At 39.4% G+C, this 25817-nt stretch overlaps 1 protein-coding gene across 1 annotated transcript in view; it reads left to right on the top strand.

The window, feature by feature from the left end:
* BMX (BMX non-receptor tyrosine kinase) overlaps positions 1-25817 on the top strand; it is a 29053-nt gene extending 3236 nt beyond the window's left edge. Inside the window, exons 3-17 of the mRNA XM_056329102.1 lie at positions 278-359; positions 2013-2132; positions 5617-5678; positions 10507-10688; positions 13751-13810; positions 14558-14612; positions 16398-16477; positions 17116-17243; positions 17659-17733; positions 18471-18642; positions 19564-19780; positions 21517-21581; positions 22514-22632; positions 24582-24739; positions 25743-25817. Of these exons, the coding sequence (XP_056185077.1) occupies positions 278-359; positions 2013-2132; positions 5617-5678; positions 10507-10688; positions 13751-13810; positions 14558-14612; positions 16398-16477; positions 17116-17243; positions 17659-17733; positions 18471-18642; positions 19564-19780; positions 21517-21581; positions 22514-22632; positions 24582-24739; positions 25743-25817 (1650 nt within the window). The remainder of the gene's footprint in view (positions 1-277; positions 360-2012; positions 2133-5616; positions 5679-10506; positions 10689-13750; positions 13811-14557; positions 14613-16397; positions 16478-17115; positions 17244-17658; positions 17734-18470; positions 18643-19563; positions 19781-21516; positions 21582-22513; positions 22633-24581; positions 24740-25742) is intronic.

Here is a 25817-nt window from a genome sequence, read left to right as displayed (position 1 = left end):
AATATCCAGAAATATTCGGTACTGTTTTTTGTTTCTGCAACTGTGCTTTCGGGCATGAACCACTTTGGTTAAGGCAGTACATATTTATATTTATATGAAATATGAAGTATTTATATGAAATGGCAATAATATGTGACCTCTGAGAAACATTACTAAGTTGCTGGAGTTTGATGTGGGTCCACAAAGCCTATTTTTTGGGTTCCCATCCCCTTTTCCTCTCCCCTCCTGCTTTCAGGCGGTACAGTCTCACCATGCTGGCTTTCCCAACCTGTTCCAGGTTGTGTACAAGGGTGGACTTCTCTATGTCTATGCCGCTAATGAAGAGAGCCGGGAGCGGTGGCTTGCAGCTTTGCATAAAGGTAACAGTATTCTTTTGTGTAGCAAAATATTCAAATAACATGAGGAGAGATAGGAAAATGCTCCTGCCTCATCATGTTGTGCCCTTCTTTGTAATTTATTTTTAGTCTCTCTCACACTTCAGCACTGACTGGTTAAAATGCATGGTACTTTCAAGAAGGGATTAGAAATTTTAAAGGTTGAAGGTTTCAGTGAGAAATAAAGCAAAATAAAGTGCTTTTTAAATTACTTTTAATGGGCATTTTTTAATCTTCATCATATGTTCAGCCTTTGCTGATGCAGATTAATAGAGCACAACCATTCCTGATGTGTCTAGTATAGTGCTTACCTGCATAAATGCCATTTTGATAACCAATACTATTAGTGTTTTTTCCTTTGTATTTTCCTCTTTTTTTTTTTCAAGGAAATTTCTATTGTTTTCAATGAAGCAAAATCACAGTAATGCAAACGTAAGTTATAAGCAGAAAACTGTGTCCCTGCGTAACTCCAGTGAAGGCAAAAGCCTCACATCGAATAGGGCATCTCTCAGGCATGCCAGCCATTGTAGGAACAGAACAGGCTGTCTGAACAAAAATAGGCTGTGAACAAATATTCTCCTCAATTTTACTAGTAAGGCTGTGTATGAGCTACCTCTCTGTGACTCACTTTGCACACACAGAAGTGAGGATATGTCAATTAATTTAGCAAAGTTACGAAGCATGTGGACCAGAAGCATTCAACAAACTACACCAAGCCTTCTAGAAACCAAGTTTTATAGTAATATTTTTGGTGAAAAGTAAGGTTGTGTAAGTGATATATTTTGTAATGCTCATGAGACAAATAGCACAAATATTCAAATGCCTACAAGCCTTTTAAAAAGTGTATGAAAAGCACTTGTCATAAAGGGGTGTCCTGATCCTTTTGCAGAACTCTTGCATGTTCAGAAATCTTGGGTTTACACTGGCTCACTGCAGCACAACTGAAAACCTGTCCTGACACAACCAGTTTTTAAAGTCTTACTCTATGGCTTCAACATTTCTTCTAGATACCTTCTGAATCCAAAACTGCTATTACAGCTTACAGAACTAATGAATCACTAGCACAGTGATACTACTGGTGCTATTATTCTAAAGTAATGCAGTCCTTCAGATATGAAATAAATATTTCTGTGATGCTGTTCCCTTTTGATGTGCTTAAATAAGAACTGTATTTTAACAGATAAAAGTTAGTTTGATTTGCCATATAGTGTGTTAAGTATCAGTGAATATAATTTTCTTACAGTAGATAGTTCTAGGAAAATACTCGGCATATTTTGATATATGAAAATGTTTTCCTTTAATTACTTTTATTATTGATAGTGAAATCTTTATGAGATCCATGATTTTGAATCATAGCTGTTGGATCCTGTTTTGGCTTTGGGTGTTTCACTGGATTGTATTGTATCTCCTTCTTTACGCTCAGTTTCTTTCTCAGAGAGACAGGTAGCTGGGGGTTATGGATTTCAGGTTTGAGTTTGCATAGAGGAACATGGTATAGAGATAAGAATGGTATGTCTACAGCTAGTAGTTGGTAAGCACTCTGGGGTCCCATGGTTGGGTGAAGCAGACTATTGATCATAAGGAACTTTCCCATTTTGCAGCCAGTCATGTTCTCTTTGGTTTCTTTGTGCTTTCCAGAAATTAAAGACAATTCTGATTTACTAAACAAGTACCACAAAGGATTCTTCATCAATGGGAAGTTTCTCTGTTGCAACCAGACATGTAAAGCAGCCCCTGGATGTACAATTTGGGAGAAATGTAATGTGTTCTATTATTTGTTTGATTACTCATTGATGTTTTTAACAATACTGTCAAATCACATGGACATTTAAGGCAGTGTAATGATTATAAAAGCTATCTACTTAACCTTTTCGTGTATATGCTAAGCTCCTTTCATCATCGTAGCAGCTATACATTGTAGCTTATTGTATACCGGGGGGAAATAATACACTAAATTATATCTGCTGTTTGGTCAGAAAATTAGTCATATTTTTACTCAAAAAATAAACTAGATGGGATTATTTTTGTCCCTATTCTTCAGATTCTACCTATATTGTAGTATTATGCTGTAAGGCTCTTCTAGTAATGAGGTCTTGTAAGCTGGATGGTTAGGAGGAATAGAAGCTCAGCGCGAGATGTGTACAGATGAGTGTAAAACAATACAGTTTCATAAATAAATAGAAGTAAAACTCTTATATAAATATATAATATTTATATGATGTTTTATAAACAGTGTGATTTAATTTGCAGCACTTTTTTATTTTAATATGCTTTTCTAAACTATTTTTTGTAGAACTTAGTTGCAATTATTTAGGAGTTTTAGGGGTTTTATGTAAAGTTTAGGTTTTATATGTAAAGACTGAAAGAGGAAAATCTGTAAATTTGTGACCTTCACAGACTTCACATTTTCAGAAGTGAAATATCTCATGTTTGTGTACGTGCTTAACAAAAGGCCACTTTTGGGAGAGGATACTGAAGTTTATGAGTATTTGGGCTTCAGCCTTTTAAAGCTTGTTTATTTGGCATTGTAGAACACTGGTAGATCCACTGATTTCAGTCATGATTTAATCTTGGTTGTAAGCATTTTCAGTCACAATAAATTAAAAGTTAAATCCAAAAATGTAGGTGGAAACAGTTAGGAACCTCATTTAGTTCTGTGAGACTGTCTGTAACAGTCATTTGCTTTTGAAAATTGAAATTAATGATACAGGTTTATCTGCAATTACTACAGGCTTCATCATTATGGAACACTAAATAATGTGAAGAGTTGTGAGCTGATTTGTAATGGTAGTTTGAATAGCTTCATCTAGCTTCAAACCCACCTGTTATAAAAGTAAGTAAGGCCATGAAAGCCCTGATCAGTGGCAAGGGCAAGGAAATACTTCATTACCAGTCACGTATGGCTTAACCAAGAGAAGAATTAAAAAGAGAATTTTTGTATACTGAATGCTTTGTATATGTCTCAGATAATAATGCATGCAGGATAATGTGCTGTATCTACTCTAAATTTCTTCCTAAATAAGTTCCTGAGGCTGCTAACAGAGATTGCGGAGTACACCTTGTGTATGTAAGGATGGTTCCAGACAGTGTAAGTGTTGTAACCACTGGGTAATTGAAAGCAATATATCTTAATCACGGCATCATAGACCAGAAATGTCAGTGAAACAATTTCAAAAATAAAGCATACATGTGTTTCCCTCTGTATGCAGTCAAATTGATCACAAAATGATGCAGTTTTCAGTTCTCAGGGAAGTGAGGAGGGGGGTCGGCAGCACTGCTGCTACGTTGGCGTTCCCAAGGGCTGACTTCGGTCTGTGTAGGGCCTGGCTGACAGAGTCCCCGGGGAGGCAGTCCCCGGGGGCAAGGAGGCCAGGAAGGCTGGACATTCTGCAAGAAGGAAATCTTAAAGATGCAGGAGCAGGCCATCCCATGAGCTGAAAGGTGAACCGAGGGAGCTGGCAGAAGTGCTCAGTGCTCACCGAGCCACTTCCCACCATTTATCAGCAGTCCTGGCTAACCGGGGAGGTTCCACTGACTGGAGGTTAGAAAAGGGGCGCCCATCTACAAGAAGGTCCAGAAGGAGGTTACTACAGGAACTACAGGCCTGTCAGCCTGGCCTCAGTGATAGGGAAGGTTATGGACCAGATCATCCTGAGTGCCATGACACGGCATGTACCGGACAGGCAGGTGATCAGGCCCACTCAGCATGGGTTTGTGAAAGGCAGGTCCTGCCTGACTGTCCTGATCTCCTTCTATGACAAGGTGACGCACTTAGCGGATGGATAAGAGAAAGGCTGTGGATGTTGTCTGCTAAGACTTTAGTAAAACCTTTGACACCATTTCCCACAGCATTCTACTGGAGAAAGTGGCTGCACATAGCTTGGATGGGTGTACTCTTCACTGGGTAAAAAACTGGGTGGACGGCTGGGCCCAAAGCGTGATGGCGAATGGAGTTAAATCAAGATGGCGGCCGGTCACAAGTGGTGTTCCCCAGGGCTCAGTATTGGGGCTGGTTGTGTTTAATGTCTTTATCAATGATTTGGATGAGGGAATCAAGTGCACCCTCAGTAAGTTTGCAGACAGCACCAAATTGGGTGGAAGTGTTGATTTGTTTGAGGGTAGGAAGGCTCTGCAGAGGGATCTGCACAGGCTGGACTGATGGACGGAGACCAGTTGTGTGAGGTTCAACATGGCTCAATGCCGAGTCCTGCACCTGGGTCGCAACAACCCCAAGCAACACTACAGCCTTGGGTAAGAGTGGCTGGAAAGCTGCCTGATGAAAAAGGACCTGGAGGTGCTGGTCAACAGCCAGCTGAATACAGGCTGGCAGTGTGCCCGGGTGGCCAAGAAGGCCAACAGCATCTTGGCTTGTATCAGAGATAGTGTGGCCAGCAGGACTAGGGAAGTGATCGTCTCCCTGTACTTGGAACTGGTGAGGCTGCACTTCGAATACTGTTTTGAGTTTTGGGCCCCTCACTGCAAGAAAGACATTGAGGTGCTGGAGTGTGTCCAAAGAAAGGCAATGGAGCTGGTGAAGGGTCTAGAGTACAAGTCTTCTGAGGAGCAGCTGAATGAGCTGGGGTTGTTTAGCCTGGAGAAAAGGAGGCTCAGGGAAGACCTTTTCACTCTCTACAGCTACCTGAAAGGAGGTAGACAGCTGGGGGTAGGTCTCTTCCAAGTCACAGGCAACAGGATGAGAGGAAACAGCCTTAAGTTGCACCAGAGGAGGTTTATATTGGATATGAGGAAACATTTCTTCATCAAAAGGTTGTTAAGCATTGGAACAGGCTGCCCAGGGAAGTAGTGGAGCCACTATCCCTGGAGATATTTAAAAGATGTGTAGATGTGGCACTTAGGGACATGGTTTAGTGGTGGACTTGGCAGTGCCAGGTTAACAGTTGGACTTGATCTTAAGGGTCTTTTCCAACAAACTAATCTATGATTCTAAATAAGCTAACAGAACTAGGAAAACCACAGTGCTAAATACAACCACAAATTTCCCTGAATTCATATTTTGACATAGATGAAAACATGGTTGATGGGTTTTTTTTTAAATATTGGGAGGGTGTTTGAAGTAAAAGATTAGAAAATACAGAGCTAAAGCACATCAATACCTCAGAGAAGTGAAATATCAGCTGCCATGATGCTGTTGCTACTAGTGCATAGATCTGCAAGTGAGAAAGCCTCAAGAGATACATTCTAATTAAATTCATGTTTTTTCCTTTAATTCTCCCTCTTGTAGATGTCACTCTGTGTTGTACAACTGAGTCTGTGAAACCACTGCCTCCAGGTCCTGAAAAGCTGGTATGTAAAAACATTTGAGTAACTATTTATATACTATCTGTAGTATCTAGTAGAACATAGACACTGTAAAAAAGGGAAAGACCCTTTCCCTACAGAAAAAGGCCCTAGGGCAGTAGGGAGCGCTGTGGGATGGGGTGGAGAATTGCAAACAGCCACTCACTAGAAGCTGGTATAGACCTCTAATTTGCAGTGCGGCTTCAGCATCCTTGTATCCACCAGCGTGTCAGAAGGACAGATTCATCTCCCTCCTCCATGTGGCAAACCAGGAAAGCCTCAGCCAGGTTCAGTTCACTTTAAGATGCTGGTGGCAGTACTGGCTACAGCCCTTGCAGGGATGTCTTTTACTTTATATACTTATTTCCAGTGGGATCAGGAATTGCCATCAAAATTAGCTCTCTAGTGTGTAGGAGGTCCCAATGCTAGAGATGCCAAAATCTCCCCTCCATCAGCCTCACTAGTGAAAATGGTGCTCATAGTACTTGGAGAAAATATTGTAACTAAAGATGTGAACAAATATACCTGCTCTGCATAAGTGAAAAATGGTGGGTGAACTGCACTTATCTCAAGCAAACCCCAAATTGCTCTTTTCTGCAGTTGGGTCAGGAGTACAGATGCATGTTTAGGAATGTCTGTTTAGCCCAACTTTACAGAGGCAGCCTCTATATTAATGAACTGGGAAGTACATCTGATCTCTTAATGTGCTCCTTCCTGTATCTTCACTTTATATCAGACAGAAGAAACCCAGGAAGGTGGTGTCCCACCAGCACCCACTGGACACTGTCCATCTGAGAAAGGCAAGCTTTCACAGTCCCAAAGAGACAAACAGGACACCAGGATACCAAAAAGTACTACTTGTTCTTGAGTCAGCCTGAGTCCTCTAGAAACACAGTTGCTTTTGAAGGTCAACTGTTGGCAGGGTTAAGAATAAGAGTAAACTAGAAGATTTGCTTCTCTGCTTACCTTCTCATCTATCTCCTGTACAAACACAAAGGCAATAGTGGTACCTTTGACTTTAGTTTTACTGCCCAGCTTAATTATTGACATTTGTAGGTGGGAAGGAGGTAACAATTACATAAGAATAGAAGAGACCAACGTGGATTAAGTTATTATGTTTTTATCTCTTAAAAAAAGGACTAACAATATAGTCTGATATAGCCTCCTCCAAATTAAACCAGATTGGGTTTCAAAGCATGGGATTTTAATATCTCTGTTTCCTGCTTTATTTTGATTTGTATTCTGTTCTGTATCTTTAGAACTGGGTCTATTTCTTAGCTTCCTACTCTTAATCAAAAAGTAACTTAAAGAAAAAAGAAAAAAAAAGCTGGAACTTTTATGTATACAGTTGATGCCAACAGCCAGGGCTTTAAGAAACATGTAGATTATCAAGAGACAGAAGATAAAATCACAAGAGCTGTAAAATGGATTTTCAAGAAAAAGAATAATAAAGCCACGAAAGGAAGCTATGAACAAAGAACCTTTTGACATTGTTTCTGATAATGAGATTTGAAAGTCATAGCATTGTGAACATGCAACAGTGTAACTTGTTTTGCATACCACAGTCTGTTTTGCCTGGCTTTCATGAGGAGATGCTTTGTCTATCCAGAGAGATCATCAGTCATGCAAATCCACTGCTGAACATGATGGCTTCTTCTAGGCCTTTATGATTTATTTTTATTGTCTGCTTGAGTTCAAATAAGATGTTTTGAAAGGCAAATTTAGAAAGCAAAGACATGAGTTTTCAGATGGGTACTTCTAAATCAGGTTCAGCAAATGCAAATATAACTACCACATCTGGTTAGAACAACTTGACTTCATTTTCCCAATCCACATAATATAATCAGGTTAAGAAAACTAACACTGCCTTCTCATGGTGAGGAATACTATACATTTAGCCACAGAGCTATTTCTATAAGCTGTCAGTGCATTTTTATTTTGCCCTTTCATCTACTCAATTTGGTCATCAGAGGTATCACCATACCCCCAGCCTTCCTTCCGCCTACTTCTCATTTCATGTCCCCCACCTCTCCAGCCTCTGCAAGTCTTGCTCCCTTGCTTTCTTCCCAGCTGACCAGAGGCATTACTTTTGCGTGTAGGCAAAACTGACCAGAGGTGTTACATTTTGCATGAGGCATTACTTTTGCATGCGACAACCTGCACCTTTGGTGCCTCTGTCCCTTTCATCAGTTCAGCATTATGCCTCTAGTCTCCCACAGAGGAACTGGTTCCTAAAGAGTGATGCCATTACAAAGAATAGCGGGCACAAAGGTCCCTTCATGGGAATCACTGGGCACTTCCCCTGTGCTTTGGTAACAGCAGGAAGTAGGAGCTTCTTGCCTAAGAAACACTTTCACCTCTGCTGGTGGCTGGCATCCACTCTTTGCAATGGAAAATGATAGGTCAGACCAATACTGCAGTAGAACAGACGGAAGTCCACTGAGTGCACATATCTTCTCATGATTATGTATTGGACAAGTTTTATAGAGGCTAAAGTGAGCCAGCCCATGCTTCCAGCTCTATGGCAGGGGTTTAGTTCTGCAGACAGAAACCATTCCCCTTATGCACATCACAGCTGAATCTCAGACAGTCACCTTTGTTTCTCTCTAGATAACAGCGGCACAGTCATCAATATGAAAACCACAATAATATCACAGCCAGAAATAATAATAATAACCATTCAGTTACTATTAGGAAATGCTCCAGGGCTTTCTGCCAGTGCTGGAAATGGAAACCTGTATATATGGACACAAATCAGGACATTAATCTGTACCAGGTTACCAATGAAGTCCATCCAGAATATTGCAACTGACAAGTACACATCCAGCAGTGAAACCCAAAGGGATACAAATCTGATGTGCTCATCTTTGGCTGGTTCTTTTTTCTGGCAGGATGGACAAAGCAAAACTCATTTCAGTGATAATCACAGTCTCATAGAATGGTTTGTGTTAGAAGGGACCTTTAGAGGTCATCTAGTCCAACCTCCAGTGATAATTCTTTATACCATTTGCTTTAGCCAATGCTTTGCTATTTCTTCTGTTCACACAAAAAGATGAGAACTCCCTCAGAGAACACTCTAAACATTCCACAAACAAAACACAAGAAATGAAGAAAGGAAGAAAGAACAATTAGATCTCCAAACATTACCAAGGCCACATCAAGGTGCACATCAGCTCATAAACACGTTTACTGAATATCAGCTTGCTCTAACATCACTAGATGCTTTAAAGAGAAAACAGCTTAATCTCTGTATTACAATTTTCTCTATCATTCTGACAAATTCAGGCAACTCTAACTTTTTCACTATTCCACAAAGCAAATGGGCAGTCTAAGACTTGAATCCTGCCTAACACAGGGCCTCAAGCTATAAGCTCCTTTCCACCCAAGTCAGGTGTGACCAACAAGAACCACCCTTATTGGATTGAAGTAGTAGTACTTGATGAGTAATACACCTACTTCTAGTCAAATGATGATGACTCTGCTGTGAGTGATACCTCTTTCAAGAATGAGTATCTCCACTGGAGCTTTAGTGAGATCAGATTGACACTTGGTGTGTTTGCAGGAAAAGATCATGTGTGTCTTCTGGCTCAGTGGAATCAATCAGGCATTCAGGTGGCTCTTTGGTTTCTCCTTGTTTAAATTAAGTAAAGAAATGTCAATAAAGAGAAAAGAAGCAAACATACAATCACACGGTCAGTTGGACTTGATCTAAAGGAATCACAGCTTGCTTCAGGACAGTTGACATTCTTCCCTGGCATTGTATTACAGTGGTTCTCAATCATAAATAGGTGACATTTGGAGCCTTTTCTCCTAAGCTTGTCTTATTTTCCCTCATTCTTTGCTGTCAGTGTTTCAAGTTTTCCCTGCTCTTAAAGAATTGTGATTTCTAGATTTCCTCAGTTATGACACTCCTCCTATTTCAGTGCCTTAATTTTGGATGCTTTTTTGCCCATGATTTCATTGACTTTAATGTCAGGCTTCTCATCCAAGTAATTTGTGTAGACCTCCTCAAGAATCAGTGGTGAGAGGTAGATACTTCTGTAAGATGACATATTTCACAGTAAAACATGGGTCAAAGCTGGGTAAGGTGAATCTCACGGTTACATACCTACGCTTGTTTAACTCTGCTCAGGGAAAGTTAGGCACCAAGGAGTGAGATTCCTTATATTCAATATACTTAGCAGAGGAACATCAATAAAACATAGTAAGGAAAGGGAATGATTTAGACTTACAATAGTGTTTTGCTTTCAGTGATCAGTAGTAACAATTGACTAATGCTTGTTGTGCTTCATGGTAATGTTACTGCTTATCAAAAGCCATTAAAAAAACCTAAAGTTGTTTTATAGTGCTGTGATGGGGTCTTTTGATACAAAGGACATCATCGCACTTATAGTAAAGCACAATTTGGTCATGCAGTGTCCAAAGCACACAAATTGCAACGGTTCATTAAGTAGTATCAGCTTCAAATAGGTAGCGGGTTTTTGATACAAGTCAAGTGTATCAAGTAATTCTGGTAATGAGAGTTTCCTATTACAGCAGTGTCAGCTTCCACTGAGAGTTAATTGCTTCTGGTGTCATTATCACAGAACCTGGTTCTGTTCTCACCTGTCTCACAAATGTGGAAAACAGTATCTGAACTGGGCTTCTAAATGGATAAGGAAAAGCTGCTCGTCTGTGCCCATCATCTTAGCTTTGATTAATTTGTAAATATCATTATGCATGTTGAAGATAGAAGTGATCGTGTACATGTCACATGTTATTTCTCACTGTTCTTAACCTCTTACCATTACCAATGGTAATCTCCTTACCATTTTATTTCCTCTGTCTTCAAAAGTGGAAACATAGAAGCCTGCCTCAGGTGTTATCACCAGACAAGTCAGTCCTGAATATGGCTGTGGCCCAATGCAACTGGGAGGAAACTGAAGGAAATTCAGCTTTCCGGCTTGTCAGAAGCAATAAATACTATGTATTGCAAGAGGAAGATTCTGGCTGGTGGCAAGTAAGGGATTTGGAAGGGTAAGTATGCCCTGCAGAATACTTTTGTTCCATGACCATGGTCTTCCACGTATCTCATCTTCATAGACAATGCTGCAGGCAGTCCTGGTATCTTTCAGCATCTGTGCGATAATTACCTAAGTAGCTTTTAAACATTGCTCTAGAAGCCTCATTGTCTTCTGTACAACTCCATTTTCATTACCATCTTTGGCTGCCAGGTTGAGTAAGATTTAGAACACTCACTGCCTAGTATACTAGCCAAGATAGTGTTCAGTGGCCTGATTTTTGATATGTGCCTGAAGAAGGCCTTGTGTTCAAAGAAGCTGTCAAATTTTTTTTCCAATCATTTAGTTTACATGAATGAAAAGATAAAATCTCACCTTACAAGTGTTGCCTCTCTTGTATGCACAAACCATCTTTAGACCAACACCACTACTATTGCAATAGCAGTGACAGCACAGAAAACAGTGAGAACGGCCGAGGCACAAATCACTTACCACTTCGGTCTCTCACCAGCTTTAGCAATACTTTTCCACAAAGACAGTGCACCCCCATCTTGCACAGCATTTAATTATTCTCTTTGAGGATCAGAAGTGGAGGAATCCCCTTCAGCAATTTAAAACAAGGTATTTTTCATTAATATCCAGCTGAGGCAGAAAAGAGATTCTCTTCCCAAGTTGTTAAAAGAGAAACAGCTTTAGGCGTACACTGGAGACAAAGGCACTGCAACAAACAGGAGCTGCCTGGAAAAGATAAAATTCCTTGTCTGTTCCATGATGGATACTAACTGAGTTTGATTTTATGTACTTGATAGAAATGTGGAAGGGAACAATTTTGGAGCTAGGGGATACCCAAACTGGTTTGAAACAGAATGAAATTGCTTGAACCACTGGTTACTTGAATTCACCGATTAAGTTTACAATGTAAGAAAACCAACAAATAAAGCAACCTTAACTTAAAGTATCTGCACTTTATAACTCACAAGATTGGCGTACTGTTCTGGGTGAAGAAACCAGCACACAACCCCGGTAACTCAAAGACAACAATAAATTAATAATCTGAGATATGCTCTTAAATGCCTTCACTGGACTGTTTACGGCCATGTAAAAGCATATGGTACAGGCAGCTCTGCTTATTGAGCTTGAGTAGAGGGCTCCAAGGTGAATGAAGGAGCAGAGAGACATCAAGAGAAAGGGGGGCATTTACAGCTTTTTCTCTAGCTTGAGAAACTGAGACTTTTGCAGTATTGATTCTGCAAGGACAAGTCACATATACATCGTAACAAAACTCTTAAGTTCTGCTTGAAAAAAAACGTAAATCTTGTTTTCTTGGATGTAGTAGGAACAAACATCAGGAGTTACCTGCTTCACCTGTTTCCATGCACCCTCAGTCTTCTTCTCACTCTACGAAGATCTATGTTAAAAAAACTCTTCCTTTCTATGTCCATCCATATTCAAACATACAATTTATTCCTCCCATTTATTTTTCTGACGGGCACAGCATACAGCCCACCCCCTTACAATTATAGATGTCTGTTGGCCACCATAATATAGGTCCATCATGCCATTCTGTCAGCTGCTTTTAAGTGATAGCTCAGCTGTCCATATTCACTTAGTTTAGCTTCTCAATTGCATCTGGCTTTGTGTTGGGAAGAGTGCTGAGCCTACCCATTGACTTTCTGCATTCAACCTTGGATACTCTGCTGGCACCTGTTAGTCACTGGCATCCTTCATCACAGCAACTGAGATGGCACGTAATGATATTGTTGAATGTCTGCTCCAATCTTCCATATGATGAAACCAATCATGGAGGAGGAAGCCATTTCAATGACTAGCAAAAAGAGTACTTCCTTGAAATGTAATTTTCTAAAATAAATTACTTCTGTATTTTTCTACATGGTAAGTAAAAGCAGAAATGTTTTAACCATGAGCATTTCTGTTAGTGGCATTCTAAAATGTGGCTCTGATTAATCCCTTTTCCTATGTTAAGTGACCAAATTTAAGATGCAATTTATGATAGCTAAACTGTGAACTGTTTATTTTGCAGGAATGAAGGTTTTGTACCGAGCACTTACTTGAGAAAATTATCTCTGAATGATGATGAGCCAAGGTGAGTCAATATGCAGCCATCCACTGCTTAAATGTTTTCCTCACCACTCTAGTAAAGATTAGGCAATATTTCTGGAATATTTTTCTTCTTAAATAACTTTCTGAGTACTAAGCATAAGTTTCCTGAAAGGTACAGAATCAGATACAATTTGTCTTCTCGACTCATACATTAATGCAAAAAACATCAGTTGAAAATCCTGGTTTCATTTAAATCAATAGAGTTTCACCACTGACTTGAATGATGCTTGGATTTCAATCTTTTTACTCTTATTTCAGCATTAAATCAGCCTTGCTGGCACTCTTGTGCCTTTATGTGTATGTGAGTAGTTCAGTACAGGATAAAAGGAGCCCCGGTCTGTCAAACTGATACATCAGATCCAACTTTTCCTTTTTAGTAAGATGACACAACATTGTAAGCATTAAAGTTGTGCCTAAATATTTGACTGAAAATCTCACAGAAACATAATAGATTGCCTCACAGTACACCATACTGAACAAGATTCAGAGGTTTCCCCTACTCTTACAGTATCCTATAAAAGGCAGCATAAATAAGAATCATTATTATTTCTGTACAAAAGGGTATTTTAGAAGCCTCTTTTTCTGCCACATGAGTTCCTGTTGTCTTGGAAAGTCTAGGTTTGTGAATTTTGGAAATCTTCCATGAAATTTTGAAAGGGTAGATGCATTCTCTTCATAAGGTCACTAAAGGGATATGCAGTTTCATTGCCTGTTACAGCATGCACAGAGAATATTTGACTTTCCAACACATTGCACAGTGGAGGAGAAAGGCTGTTCAAGTGTTTACCAAGTCATAAAAAAATCCAGACAATTAAATATGTCTCAACTTTTTGAAATATTCACCTTATACCATGGCATAACTACTCAAAAAATATATGTAGTATGACTTTTAACCCAAGGAAGGTTTTTTTCATAACTAGTTTTTCACAATTTCAGCATGTTGTTTTGTCTTCACAGGGAAAACTCCGGTGTCAGTGAACAGACATTGGCAGAAGAGCAGAGTATTGCTAAGCATGAGTGAGTATATAGAATATGTCTTTATAAGAACCTAAAGATTCTTTTGGCAAAGATTGCCTTTCCACTTTACATGTCCACTATACCTAGAGCAATGGTATCCTATGTGTGGCTGTCATAATAGTGATAATAATTATATTGTTATCAGCAACATCACTTTCCACAGACTTCCAAAGGCATGAATGTATTTGCTTTCAGACAAAAAAGTAATTTAGACAAATCAGTCTTTTACACTAAATGGATGCTTCATAAAAGTGAACTGCTATTAAGAAGGCTGCATTGGAGCTCCCTGAAGTGATCTGGCATAGCATGTTTGGCTTGTTTCCTCCATTTGGTTAATATTATGACAACAAGAAGGTTCAAAGTTAGAGGAGAATTATGCACCTCCCAGCTTTTAGGACAGCTGTGTCTGCAGAAGGCACAATAAACTACTTCTAGTAGAGCTCCTGGCATAACTTTAGAGCAGCAGGATCCTCATGTAAGGATTTACTGTAAAAAGTCAGTCACAGGGTGAGCCCAGATATTTCAGGGCAAGGAGAGCCACTGGATGACAGGAAGCAGATGGGAACTAGTGGTTTCCCTTTTATCTCATGGCCCAAAATCACACATGCAGGACAAGTCCCAGGTCTACCCTCTGGCTTTCAAAAGCAGTTTTAGAAATATTTATGATGTCTGGCATTTTTTATATGTCTGATGTGCCTTATTCAGAAATCAGCCTGTGAATAGTTAGCCAAATATTTCTCTTTGCAGTTGGTATGCTGGTTATGTCTCCCGTGTGCAGTGTGAACAGCTGCTCCATCAGAAGGTCCTACATATCCTTTATCACTTGTATATGAACAACCATAGATATGTTTCTGTGTCTGTTGTCTTTGCTATACTGTGTAGCTAGAGGATGCTGATGCTCTTCAAACAGCTGTAGTATTACAGTGCTAGAAATTCTCATGCTAACTTGATATTGATAAACAGATCTCTAAAAATGCCTCTTCTACATAAATGAACAAATTACATACCTCTGAAATAGGCTTGGAACAAAGCCACACTGAGTGCATTTCCCCTCAAAGCTCTGTTTTTCGGTTTTACCTCTAGGCCTGTGTTGTTTGACTCAGTGTGGCTTTTTCTACCAGTCACTCTAGAGCAGGGGTCCTCAAACTATGGCCCATGGGCCAGATACAGCCCCCCAGGGTCCTCAATCCAGCCCTCGGTGTTTATAGAACCACACCACACACACACACACCCCGCCGGGGGTTGGGGGGGGAAACCAAGCAGCCGCAGATGACGGCCTGCCACTGCATCCGCGCGCCGGCACCCTGGTTGAAAAGTCTGAGGACCTCTGGTCTAGAGGAATCCTCTGTGATGGTTTTACAATATACACATGTGGAGTAAAAGCTCATCCGCAGACAACTCTGAGCAAACTGAGTGCTGTGCCTGCTGACAGTTGGTTTAATGCAGCTGACTAGGAGCAAGGACGGATAGCACCATAGGACTAGTCAGCTGTACAAGTCTTTACAGCAGACAACCACAGAAACCCTTGTTCATGTAACTTTCTGGAGGAGTCTCAGCCTCAGCCATGCTTTGCTCTTGGATGCACTGTGTAAACAAGTTTTCCTCTTGTGGCTTGCTGCTTTCTCACAGCCAGTCATATTGGTACTCAGCCACTAACAGCTTTGATATAACCTGACCCTTTGGGAGCCTTGGCTCCATGTCCTTTCCTTTATACCTGCACCACTGCATCGTAGGTTCAGGAATTAAATTCAGGTTTGGCAAATCACTGGAGAAAGGCAGTTAGGTCCCAGTACCAAAAGGTGTTGGATACTCCTGACTTCAGTTAACTTTAAGGGGACATTAAATTTATTTTGAACCTCACAGCAATGAAACTTGGCCTTTATGTAAGATTTTAGATGTCTTCTTTCCTCCCTGCAATAGCCATTCCTAGCACATTAGAGGTGTAGCTGTTAAAACAACTCTGAAAACCAGCATTTTGAGCCCAGTATGGAAATCATTAATAGAAGTAAAACTGGATAGTGAAAGTTAGGACTGGAGTACCACATAAAGACAAAAAATAGTCTCAGTATAATAAAATGCAGTGAATACTGCTTATTCAGTAATTCAGAAATACTTTGGCAACAGAAAATACATCAGTCTAAAACATTATGTAAAGGAACTGTGTGGTGGATTGAGCTTTTATTTAGATGGGACATATGTGGCAGCATTTGGGTCCTATAATGTGTACTGCCTCTGGATGGGACATGAGACAGGAGATGGGGGTTAACAATTCCTCATCTCCCCAATTATAAATCTGTATCTATGCACCAAAACAACACTGCAAACTAACTGCTTCATGTCTGGGCTGGGTACAACTCATCTAATTTTAAACATTTACAGTGGGACACCAAAACCAGTTACGTAGACCCTCTTTTTAGTGGAAATAAATAAATATTTCTCATGCATAATTCATCTTGTCCATAAAGGAAGTCAGATGAGTCTCATCTTTTTCTCTCCTTTGTGGACATTATGGTGTAAAAGCCTGAAGTTCAATGACATGAATCTCAACCTCATTGTTCCTTGTAACTTTTTGGGTTTTTTTCATTAGGGAAAAGAAGGTGCTTTTATGGTTTGGAAATCTAGCCAAGCAGGAATGTATATTGTGTCTGTATTCAGCAAGCTTCCTGAGTGAGTATCCAAAGACTGTGTACTATTTCTATGAGCATGCTATGGGTGCGCTGTGTGATATGTGTGACTGGTCAACAACAAAATCTCTACATTGCGTTGAAGGTGAACCTTGGGTATATTCGGGCCATATAGTTATTTGAATTCATGCATGACAGTGGCTTCATGAACAGGGAAAAGGAGGTCCAGAATCGTCCCATCTAAGCATGGACATGTAACAGGCACATAAACTAGGAGAACAGCAGAGTTTCAAGAATGAGAGAGAAGGAAAGGAAGGGCAAAGGCAAGAGCAAGGGGAAAGGAAAGTGTTCAAAATTAGATGTAGAACCATTGCAAGGGCAGTATGTGAGTCATTTGCTCTAGATGTAACTGTTGGGAGACAAGCACTAACCATCAGACTACATTAGAGTATGCAGCAGAAGTCTCCAATGTGCTAGGAGCCTGTACTACATGACCAGCAGATGTTAAAGGGGAAACTGAGGCAAATGTAACAGTCTTCCTGGTGACATCTACTACATATTTTGTTATTTGGCCAGTTGGAGTGTTGCAGTTCATTCAACAACTAACTAATCTATTAATACATGGGCTAGAAGGTACTTTGCAAGGCTTTGACATGCACTGCATTTTGTGATGTTTTTCAGAAGTAGAAAAGGAACAGTCAAACATTACCATGTGCATAAAACCCCTCAGAACAAGTATTACCTCACTGAAAACTACTGTTTTGGATCAATTCCCAAGCTTATACACTACCATCAGCTCAACTCAGCTGGTAATCCTATATGCTCTTTCTACTTGATTGATTTCGGCTTAGGCTTCTGGACTTCTCAGCATTATAGTGAATCTATTCCAATATTGAAAACTCTAAATACTGAAACATCTTTTGGGAGAGTTTGGGTGGAACTTGATCTAACTTATTCACAACAAATACAGTTGCTTTCCTTTGCTGTACAGTGCTTTTTTATGTTGCACCACCTCTTCTTGCAATACCTCTGATGCTCTAGCCCTTAAGCACAGAAAATTTTCAGTCTTGTGTCATGATGCAGCAGCTGCTGAATATTGAATATCTCTCATCACCTGAGTGGTTGTAATATGGCAGGCAGAGGAAGGTATTAATTTCCCTGTATTTTCTTTGATTTCAGAAGACTCATGCATATATTGTGACTTTTAACAGGTTTTCTTTGTAGGTATGGTGACAAGGCTCCGGCATGCAGTGTCTACACAAGTAAATAAAGTCCCAACCACAGCTTCATTAGGAAATGGTATGAAGATAACCTTCCTTTTTGAAACTGGTATCAGTCTTGGCTGTCGAGAAAAGAATAACCAGACAATTATGACTCTTACTGCCTTCACGCTTGCAGGAGGTTACAGAATTTTTGTTTGGTGGCCATTTCCACTTGTCCATGCAGGAAGCAATGTGAGAATTTGGGAAGGAAGGTCTTTCAGTCATTAGCTTCTTCCATAGTTTCCTCTTGTTCTTTACAGTTCTATGTAGTAGGGTATCCCTCCCTACAAGTGCACCTAGTCTACATCCAGGGCAAGGTGAATGCAAAGGTATTTTATACCAACTTCCATGTTGTACCCGTTTTAAGGCATTTTAAGTCAGGTCTTATATCAACTGTGCAAGACTTTGCATGTTTCCTTCCCCAGCATATCTGAGTCATGGCCATTCTCTCCCTTTGCCACATTACCTGGCACAGTAATTCTTGTCCTCCAATCTCCTATATAAAAATGTATCATCATTTAATGCATAAAGCTTTCTCGTATCTATTTATAAGGCTTAAACCTCAGCAGTAGCAAACAACACTTGTAGGAAGTGTGGTCTCCTTCCATAACTCAAACACAAAGCCAAGAGACAGGTAAGTTGCTTCAGTGCTGCATGGTTCTGCAACCTTCCTGAGAAAATAACAGCATTGCCTATGGGGCATACCACACCTGCATTTGTCTTTTTTTTTTCTTTTTTTTTTTTTTTCTGACAGAATTGTTTTTGTCCCACTAGGAATTTGGGAGCTGAAACGAGAAGAAATTGTCCTGATGAGAGAGCTAGGAAGTGGTCAATTTGGAGTGGTGCATCTGGGAAAGTGGAAGGGAAAATATGATGTGGCCATAAAGATGATTAAAGAGGGAGCAATGTCAGAAGATAAATTCATAGAAGAAGCTCAGACCATGATGTAAGCTATGGCACTGCTTAATTATTTGGAAATAATGATCTCTCCAAACATTAATCAGTAATGTATAGCACATACGGGAAAGAGAATTTCCTCTTAAAAATAGCATTAATAATGGTTAGTACATTAGGCACAGGCTAAATAGGTAGACACATAGGGTAGTTGAAGTATTACCAAAAAAACTTCACAAAGATTAATAGGGTCATTTACAAAGTTTTCAATTAACATCTCTTCCACAACTTCAGAGGTTCCACATATGTCACTTAAAACTATGCTTCATTAGCATTTACACAGAAACAGTTAGAAAGCTGTTCTTGCCATCCTGCAGATAGGAATGAGAAACATAAATAACTAGGAAATGCCAGAAACATGAACATGAGACTTAAGTTTTAGACTCTGACTATGAAGAGGTAAAGATGTTAGAATTTCCAGTGAAATTCCATGAGATGATAATTGAAGCACACAAATTCGATAATATTTTAGATATCTCATATCCTGAAGGAATGCATGACATTCCTGTCAGTTAACTAGCTGATATGACCAGGATTCTGAATCTGAAAATTTTGTAGCACCGTTTTAGTAGAAAACCTTAAGATCTAAGGTCCACCCCACCAACTCAGATCCATTTTCTCCCAACATTAAGGCTGCACATCTGCGCTGCTAAATCCTATTTCAGGTTTTGACTATAACATTGCCGTTTCATCAATACTGAGTCGTCTTTTGATTGTCATCATTACCGACTTTCAAAGTAATGAGGAGAAGGACACTCAGTCCTTGAAAAGGAATATTTGAAGTCTAAGATGGGACAGTATCCAGTTTCAGTAATTTCTTTCAGTACGTTGTATTGACATTTGAAGAACATAACACAGAAATGCACAATAATCTCCATTTATTCTTACATTAATTTTTTTTTCTCTATTTCAGGAAATTTAATTATCCCAAACTTGTTAGACTGTACGGTGTATGCTCAAAATTGTATCCCATCTATCTAGTGACAGAATACATGGCTAATGGCTGTTTGCTTAGCTACCTAAGGAGTCATGGGAAGGAACTACAACCCCTTCAGCTTCTGGAAATATGTTATGATGTTTGTGATGCTATGGCATTTCTGGAGAGCTGTCAGTTCATACACAGAGATTTGGTAAGCTATGCCACAGGAGAAGTAGAACAGGGAAGGTGGGAAGATGACCTAACGCTAGGCAGTCCTGCCCTCAGGATCAGCCACAGCTCCCCTGGCTCTGTTGGCACTCACCCTAAAAAACATTGTGGTCTGCTGAACAGACTCTTAGCTGGCTCAGTACAAGGCAGGTCTGGATGAGCAGCACTAACGCCACAAGAAAAACAGCACTGACCATAGGCTAGTTTGCTTTGCCTCAGAGCTGAGCTGACAGGTCTACAGCACCGCATGCAGTGCTGCCTGCACGTATGGGCTCTAGCCTCAAGGATTTGTGGACCACCTGGCAGCACAGACGTGCAATTGTAAAATCAGTCCACTGAAGTAAAGAGTTCTGTCCAATGATGCTGTAGTCCTCCAGAAGAAAGAGATGTAACATTAAGGATCTGGGTCACTTATAGATCATTTTTAATGAGTTAAGGATTTATCTAATTGGGACTATTTCTCTTTAAAACAAGTGTAGACCCTGCTAGGATAAACTGGAATGTATTTGGGTGTATTATTAGCAGGAACAGAACTTGAAAGTCTAGTCTGCAGCTGCCCAGCCCTTTTAAATACATTTATCTGCCAGTTTTCAAGCAAGTATTTCAAGCTGCTTTTGATGAGGGGACCAGTCCTTTCAAGGACTTGTACCTAAGGTTTATACAAAATTTAGCTTTCAAGACTGCTGGCATTCTTTGGAGAAATAAGCTGTTATTTCATTGGCATATTAAAAATTAAGCTGGCCAAATTTCTGGTGCACTGTGCTTCAGAATCAGTAGCAGTATTTTGCTTTGTAACTGTAGACAAAAAAATGTTGGAAGGTTTGTGACAATTTCTGTTACAGACTTGCTTTATTTTCCAATAGAGGTGCAGTGTCCTCAGGTAGCATTTTAAATGTCTTCTTGATGACATTATTTGACAATTCAAAGAATTGTCTTTATGTGTAAACAAAGTTGTTAAATCCATACCTCAGCAATTTTCACACCCTGATTCAAAAATCAGGAATATCAGACAACTTAAGTAGCAGAAATTGAGTTGTAAATGTAAAGTCAGTTTCCTGAAAACTGGATGTGCACCATGGGAAAACAGAAATAAAAGCTGAGCCTGATTTCAAGTTGAAAACTGTAAATGCAAACTGTATCACAAAAATGAATAAGCATGCAGGCAGAGAATACAGCCTTAGATAAATGTTCTCAAGTGATCACTGGCAGAACTAGGTTTATATTGAACTTTTCATAAATCAAGCTATTTAAATCACCTTTCATTGCTCCACTTTGTTTATAGTGCATTGGGAATAATCCAATCAATGTTTTTCACTTTTTGATGCCTCCGTAAATTCTGAGACTACTGAAAAGGACCCTAGAGTAGAACACCATTTGAAAGACAGGGTTTAGTTTCTGGCTCTGTTGCTGTTTTTGTAAGGGAATGTGGGTTTCTCAATTCTGTTTCCTCATCGCTCAATGCCCTTCTTTGTAAAGCTAGAATAATGGTAAAAAATGTTTTTCAGTCAATAGTAAAAAAAAAAAAAAACCACAAACAAATAAGAAAGCTACTTACTGTTCCCTTACAGTTCCAAACGTAATTTCTTCAATCAAAGAATGTCATTATTCATTGAAATGTTAGAGGACAGAAATTATTATTAGCAAATTACCAAGACATGATGTTATTTGCTCCTCTTTGCATTTTTTCTACTCATGTCTTTTCTCATTTCTCTACTGAAGGCTGCTAGGAACTGTTTGGTTGACAGCAATCTTACTGTGAAAGTATCTGACTTTGGGATGACCAGGTAAGCAAAAGAATGGGGTGCCTTGTGACGCTATGATGTTAGTGTACATATAGTTTACTGGCATTGATCATCTAGCATTTGGCTCTTAGGAAAGATAAGCCACACGGTGTGATGTAGCTCTTTGTGTCTCCTGTCCATTAATGATCATAAGCCATTATGGGGTTGGAATAAATTCATTCTGCTGCCTCAAAAAAATAAGGATTAAAGGCCAATCACAGCTGAGAGATTTCACTAGTCGTGTTTGTTAAAGAAACCTCAGTGTTTACCTTGGGTGCAAGATTTTCACCTAATTTGAGGGCCAAACGTCTTAATCAGCAGCCTCAATGGAGAGAAGTTGGAGAGGATGAGGAGCCTAGAGAACATGTCCTCTGAGAAGAGGCTGAGGGAGCAGGCTGCTTAATCTGGTGAAGAGGAGGCTAAGAGGAGATCTACAAACTGCCTATAGCTACTTACAGCTACAAAGCTGATGGAGACACATAAGTCTTATCAGTGCCAGATGATATAACAGTAGATATCGGCCACATACCGTAGCTCGGGAAGTTCCAGCTGGACAGTAACAGAAGGTGGCTTTTTCCCCAGGAAGGCGGTGGAACAGCAAAACATGCCAGTCAGGCAGACTATGAGATTGCAACCTTTGGAGGCTTCTAAGACTTGGCTACAGAGAGCTGTGGCTGACGTGTTGGGAGTAATTCTATTTGAGCTGGAGGCTGGGCTAGATGGCCTTACAACAGGCATTTCTATGATTCTGCATTATTTCTCTAAGCTGATAGCAATGATCTATTCTGTAGATTAGAGCTAATGCCTCTATCGGGCATCCTTTGGGAATCTGGGATTCTGCCAAGGCTTTTCTTAGGAACTTTGTGATGTACAAGGAAGAAACAGTAAATAGTATTTCACTGTAACTCGGTCACAACCAAGTTCTTGCCTTGTAGGTATGTTCTGGATGACCTGTATGTAAGTTCACTAGGAACCAAGTTTCTGGTGAAGTGGTCAGCACCAGAAGTTTTTCATTATGCGAAATTTAGCAGCAAGTCAGATGTATGGGCCTTTGGTATGTATGGAATTTGACATATAAATATGCATGCATATATGCCTTTACGTTTGGATTACCTCAGCTTACTAAACAGAAATGCTAGAGATTTACACACTGAAGGAATGTAAAAAGGAGTTATAGCTTGCGTTCTTATCTAGTGTTTTTATGCATCCAAACCCTATCCTCTCTGAATTATTTTAGCCCTACAGTTTTCCTTTTAGGTACATAGAAACTCTGCCTGCTCCCCATTTGCTATGTATATGTTTAATATGGAAAATTAAACTGTTGGCAGTGGAGATCAGATGGTATCTTTGGCGTATCTAGACCATAAATCAGCGCTGCCCAGGTCAAAAGAGCTTTTCAGTTAGTCGTGGAGGTCAGAGTAGACTCTATGCATAAGCCACTTGTGGAAGAGAGTCAGTGTGAGCTGGAACTGGTATCTCAGCAAGAATAAGATGTGCTTGCAGATCACTTTCTACCCAGGAATTTCAAACATTTGAACTTCTCCTTCCGTGGTTTTCAAGATATGATTTACAAATCCACGGAGTGTGTTCAGTGTTTCTAAAAGTCTGCAAAAGGTGTCAAAGGAAAGCAAGCCTTTTGTGAACAGGCTTAAATTCCACGTACATGGGTTTGCTCCTCCAGTAGGAAAATTTTGGCAGCTGTCAAGATGATGAAAGATTGGCAACGCACTGCTCTTGACATTGAACAGTGGTGAATAAAGCAGACGGAAGTGTTTCCAGTTGCTGGGCTTCTTATCTTTAACTTCAGCTAGTCTCCCAATATTAACGACTCTGCCAGAGAGCAGCTAATTTATGCCCTTTACAAGTTGTTCATAACATATATGATTAAATCAGAAGTTGGATTTTCTAGTGATACATTTTCTTTTTGCTCTTATTGATGAAATTCTGGCTCCAGGCTTTATTGTTGTTAACTTCAATATTGGCATTAACTTCAGTGAGGAACATTATTTTTCCTTAGAAGTTCTTTTCTCATTTTAACACTATCCATTGATGTAGTGGAAGCAAGGGAAGAGTGGGATCCATCAGTTCTTGTTTGGTTGTTTTTAACTGATGAGTCTTTAAAGGGTTAAAGAACTGAACTGATGTATTCCTATCCCAAAAGCAGAAGTCAGAGAAAAAATAATCTTGTTTTTTAATGTTCTCATCGGGGAAAGCTGGGATTCAGGTACCATTTTATTCTGATCCCGCTGTGATGCTACAATGCTCCAGTCTTCAAGCTGGAGGGAAGTCAAAGATACAATTAATTTCTTTCTCAAAACCAACCACTACTGCCAGAATTATGTATTATTGTGAAATAAATATTTCACAGTATTTTTTTTTACTTTATGGTTGGCATGATTATCACATATGTTCAGTTACAACAAAAATTGTTTCTTGCAAAGCTATCATGATGAATTAATGATTATGATATTATCCAGTGTTTCTGTTGCTTCAGTATAACCCAGTCTTTATAGGTATGTGTAGATGACACTATAAACTGTTCAGAAATCTTTCTGACACCAGAGGAGTATATGTCCCACTCACTTAAAAAAAACAGTAAAAATCTTATTATTCTCTAAAAACGTAGATACCTATAACCGTCATTTTGTTTTTCCTTCCCTCTCTCACACATACTTATATAAGGGGATGTCTGTATATATTTCGTGAAAAAAAATCAGTCCATGGATAGCTATGTCTTGGACTTTCTCCATCATTGTCCACATTAAATATATTTATAACTAACTTTATCATCAGAATTTCCCTTCTTCTGCAGTAGGTGTTGGTTTACATTTGGGTACAGAATGACGCTTGTCAGTCATCTCTGTGCTTCCCTTTGGACAATATTCTCTGTAAGGAGTTTGATAGGTTATATGTTGCATATATGTCTTATTCCAGGAAAAAAGGTTTATCTTGCATGTATTGAGTTTCATTTCTTGTCTTCTATTGTTGCAAATATTTCTGCAGGTATCTTAATGTGGGAAGTGTTCACTTTGGGAAAGCAGCCCTATGAGCTTTATGATGACATGCAGGTGATTGAGAAAGTTTCTCAAGGATACAGACTTTATAGACCACAACTAGTTTCAGACATCATCTACCAGATAATGTACAACTGCTGGCATGAGGTATTTATATCTGCACACACAAACTGGAAAAAGAAAAAACCAGGAGTCGCTACGAGTCCCTGTTGATAGCTGTATTAGTGCTCATAGTGGAAAATATCCCTTATAAAAGCCATTGCTTGTATGTAGTACATTCTATACAGCAGTCTAGTTCAGGACATTGTTAGTACAGGAAACAGGGCATAAAGGAAGGTTGGCTCCCTTCTTTTCAGAACCATGTATTTAAGCAAATAACCGTAAAATACCCTTCAACAAATTGACAAAATATACAGGATGAGATTCTTCCCACCTAATATTTATGGTTTCAAATTTGGGTGCTGAACTAAACTAATTGTCTAAATTTCTTCCATGATGACAGGACCATTACTGGTACCTCTCCATTGTCATTCATCCTTTTTATGTCAGTCACCACAGAATAAAAGATATCTGCTTTCCTATACAGAGATCTTAAACAGCAAACATGGATGAGACCTCTACCTTTTTAGCTAGCAAAAGTTGTGTGAAATAATCCCACCTTTAGAATGAGAGGGATGTGTTACCCTATCTGTGAGTCTTCTAGGAATTATAAGTCAAATGCTGATGATGCTCATTTTATCTTGAGAGAACTGCATCTTCTGTGCCAAGAATTATCCTGATTTATTGTTCCTCTTCATCTAAAATTTAGTAACCTGTCTGTGGAGCATGACTTGTTTCTCACCAACAACAAAGAACTGTTGGATATATTATTGGTGATACCATGAAATGACAGTTATGTTTGGGGGTTTATTTTAATATAATTGTCAGAGAAAAATAACTTGTATTTGAGGACATGTTAATGCAAAGAAAGAAGATCAAACTATCATATGATAAGATAGATAGAAAAAGTAACTTTAATTTTCTTTGCCTCACAATCATCACTGCCTCTACTAATTTCTGCATGCTAAATACAAAAAAAAATAATGCAAATTACAGTTCCTGAATGACTTCAAACTTAAATAACCATACCCATCATCTTTGCTTCATTTAGCTACCAGAAAAGCGCCCTGCCTTTTATCAGCTCTTATCATTTTTTGAGGCACTGAGAGAAGATAACAGAGCTTGA

The sequence above is a fragment of the Falco biarmicus genome, chromosome 2 (genome assembly GCF_023638135.1).
Source record: "Falco biarmicus isolate bFalBia1 chromosome 2, bFalBia1.pri, whole genome shotgun sequence".
Taxonomy (NCBI): Eukaryota; Metazoa; Chordata; class Aves; order Falconiformes; family Falconidae; genus Falco; species Falco biarmicus.
This window is presented reverse-complemented; position numbering and strand designations above follow the sequence as displayed.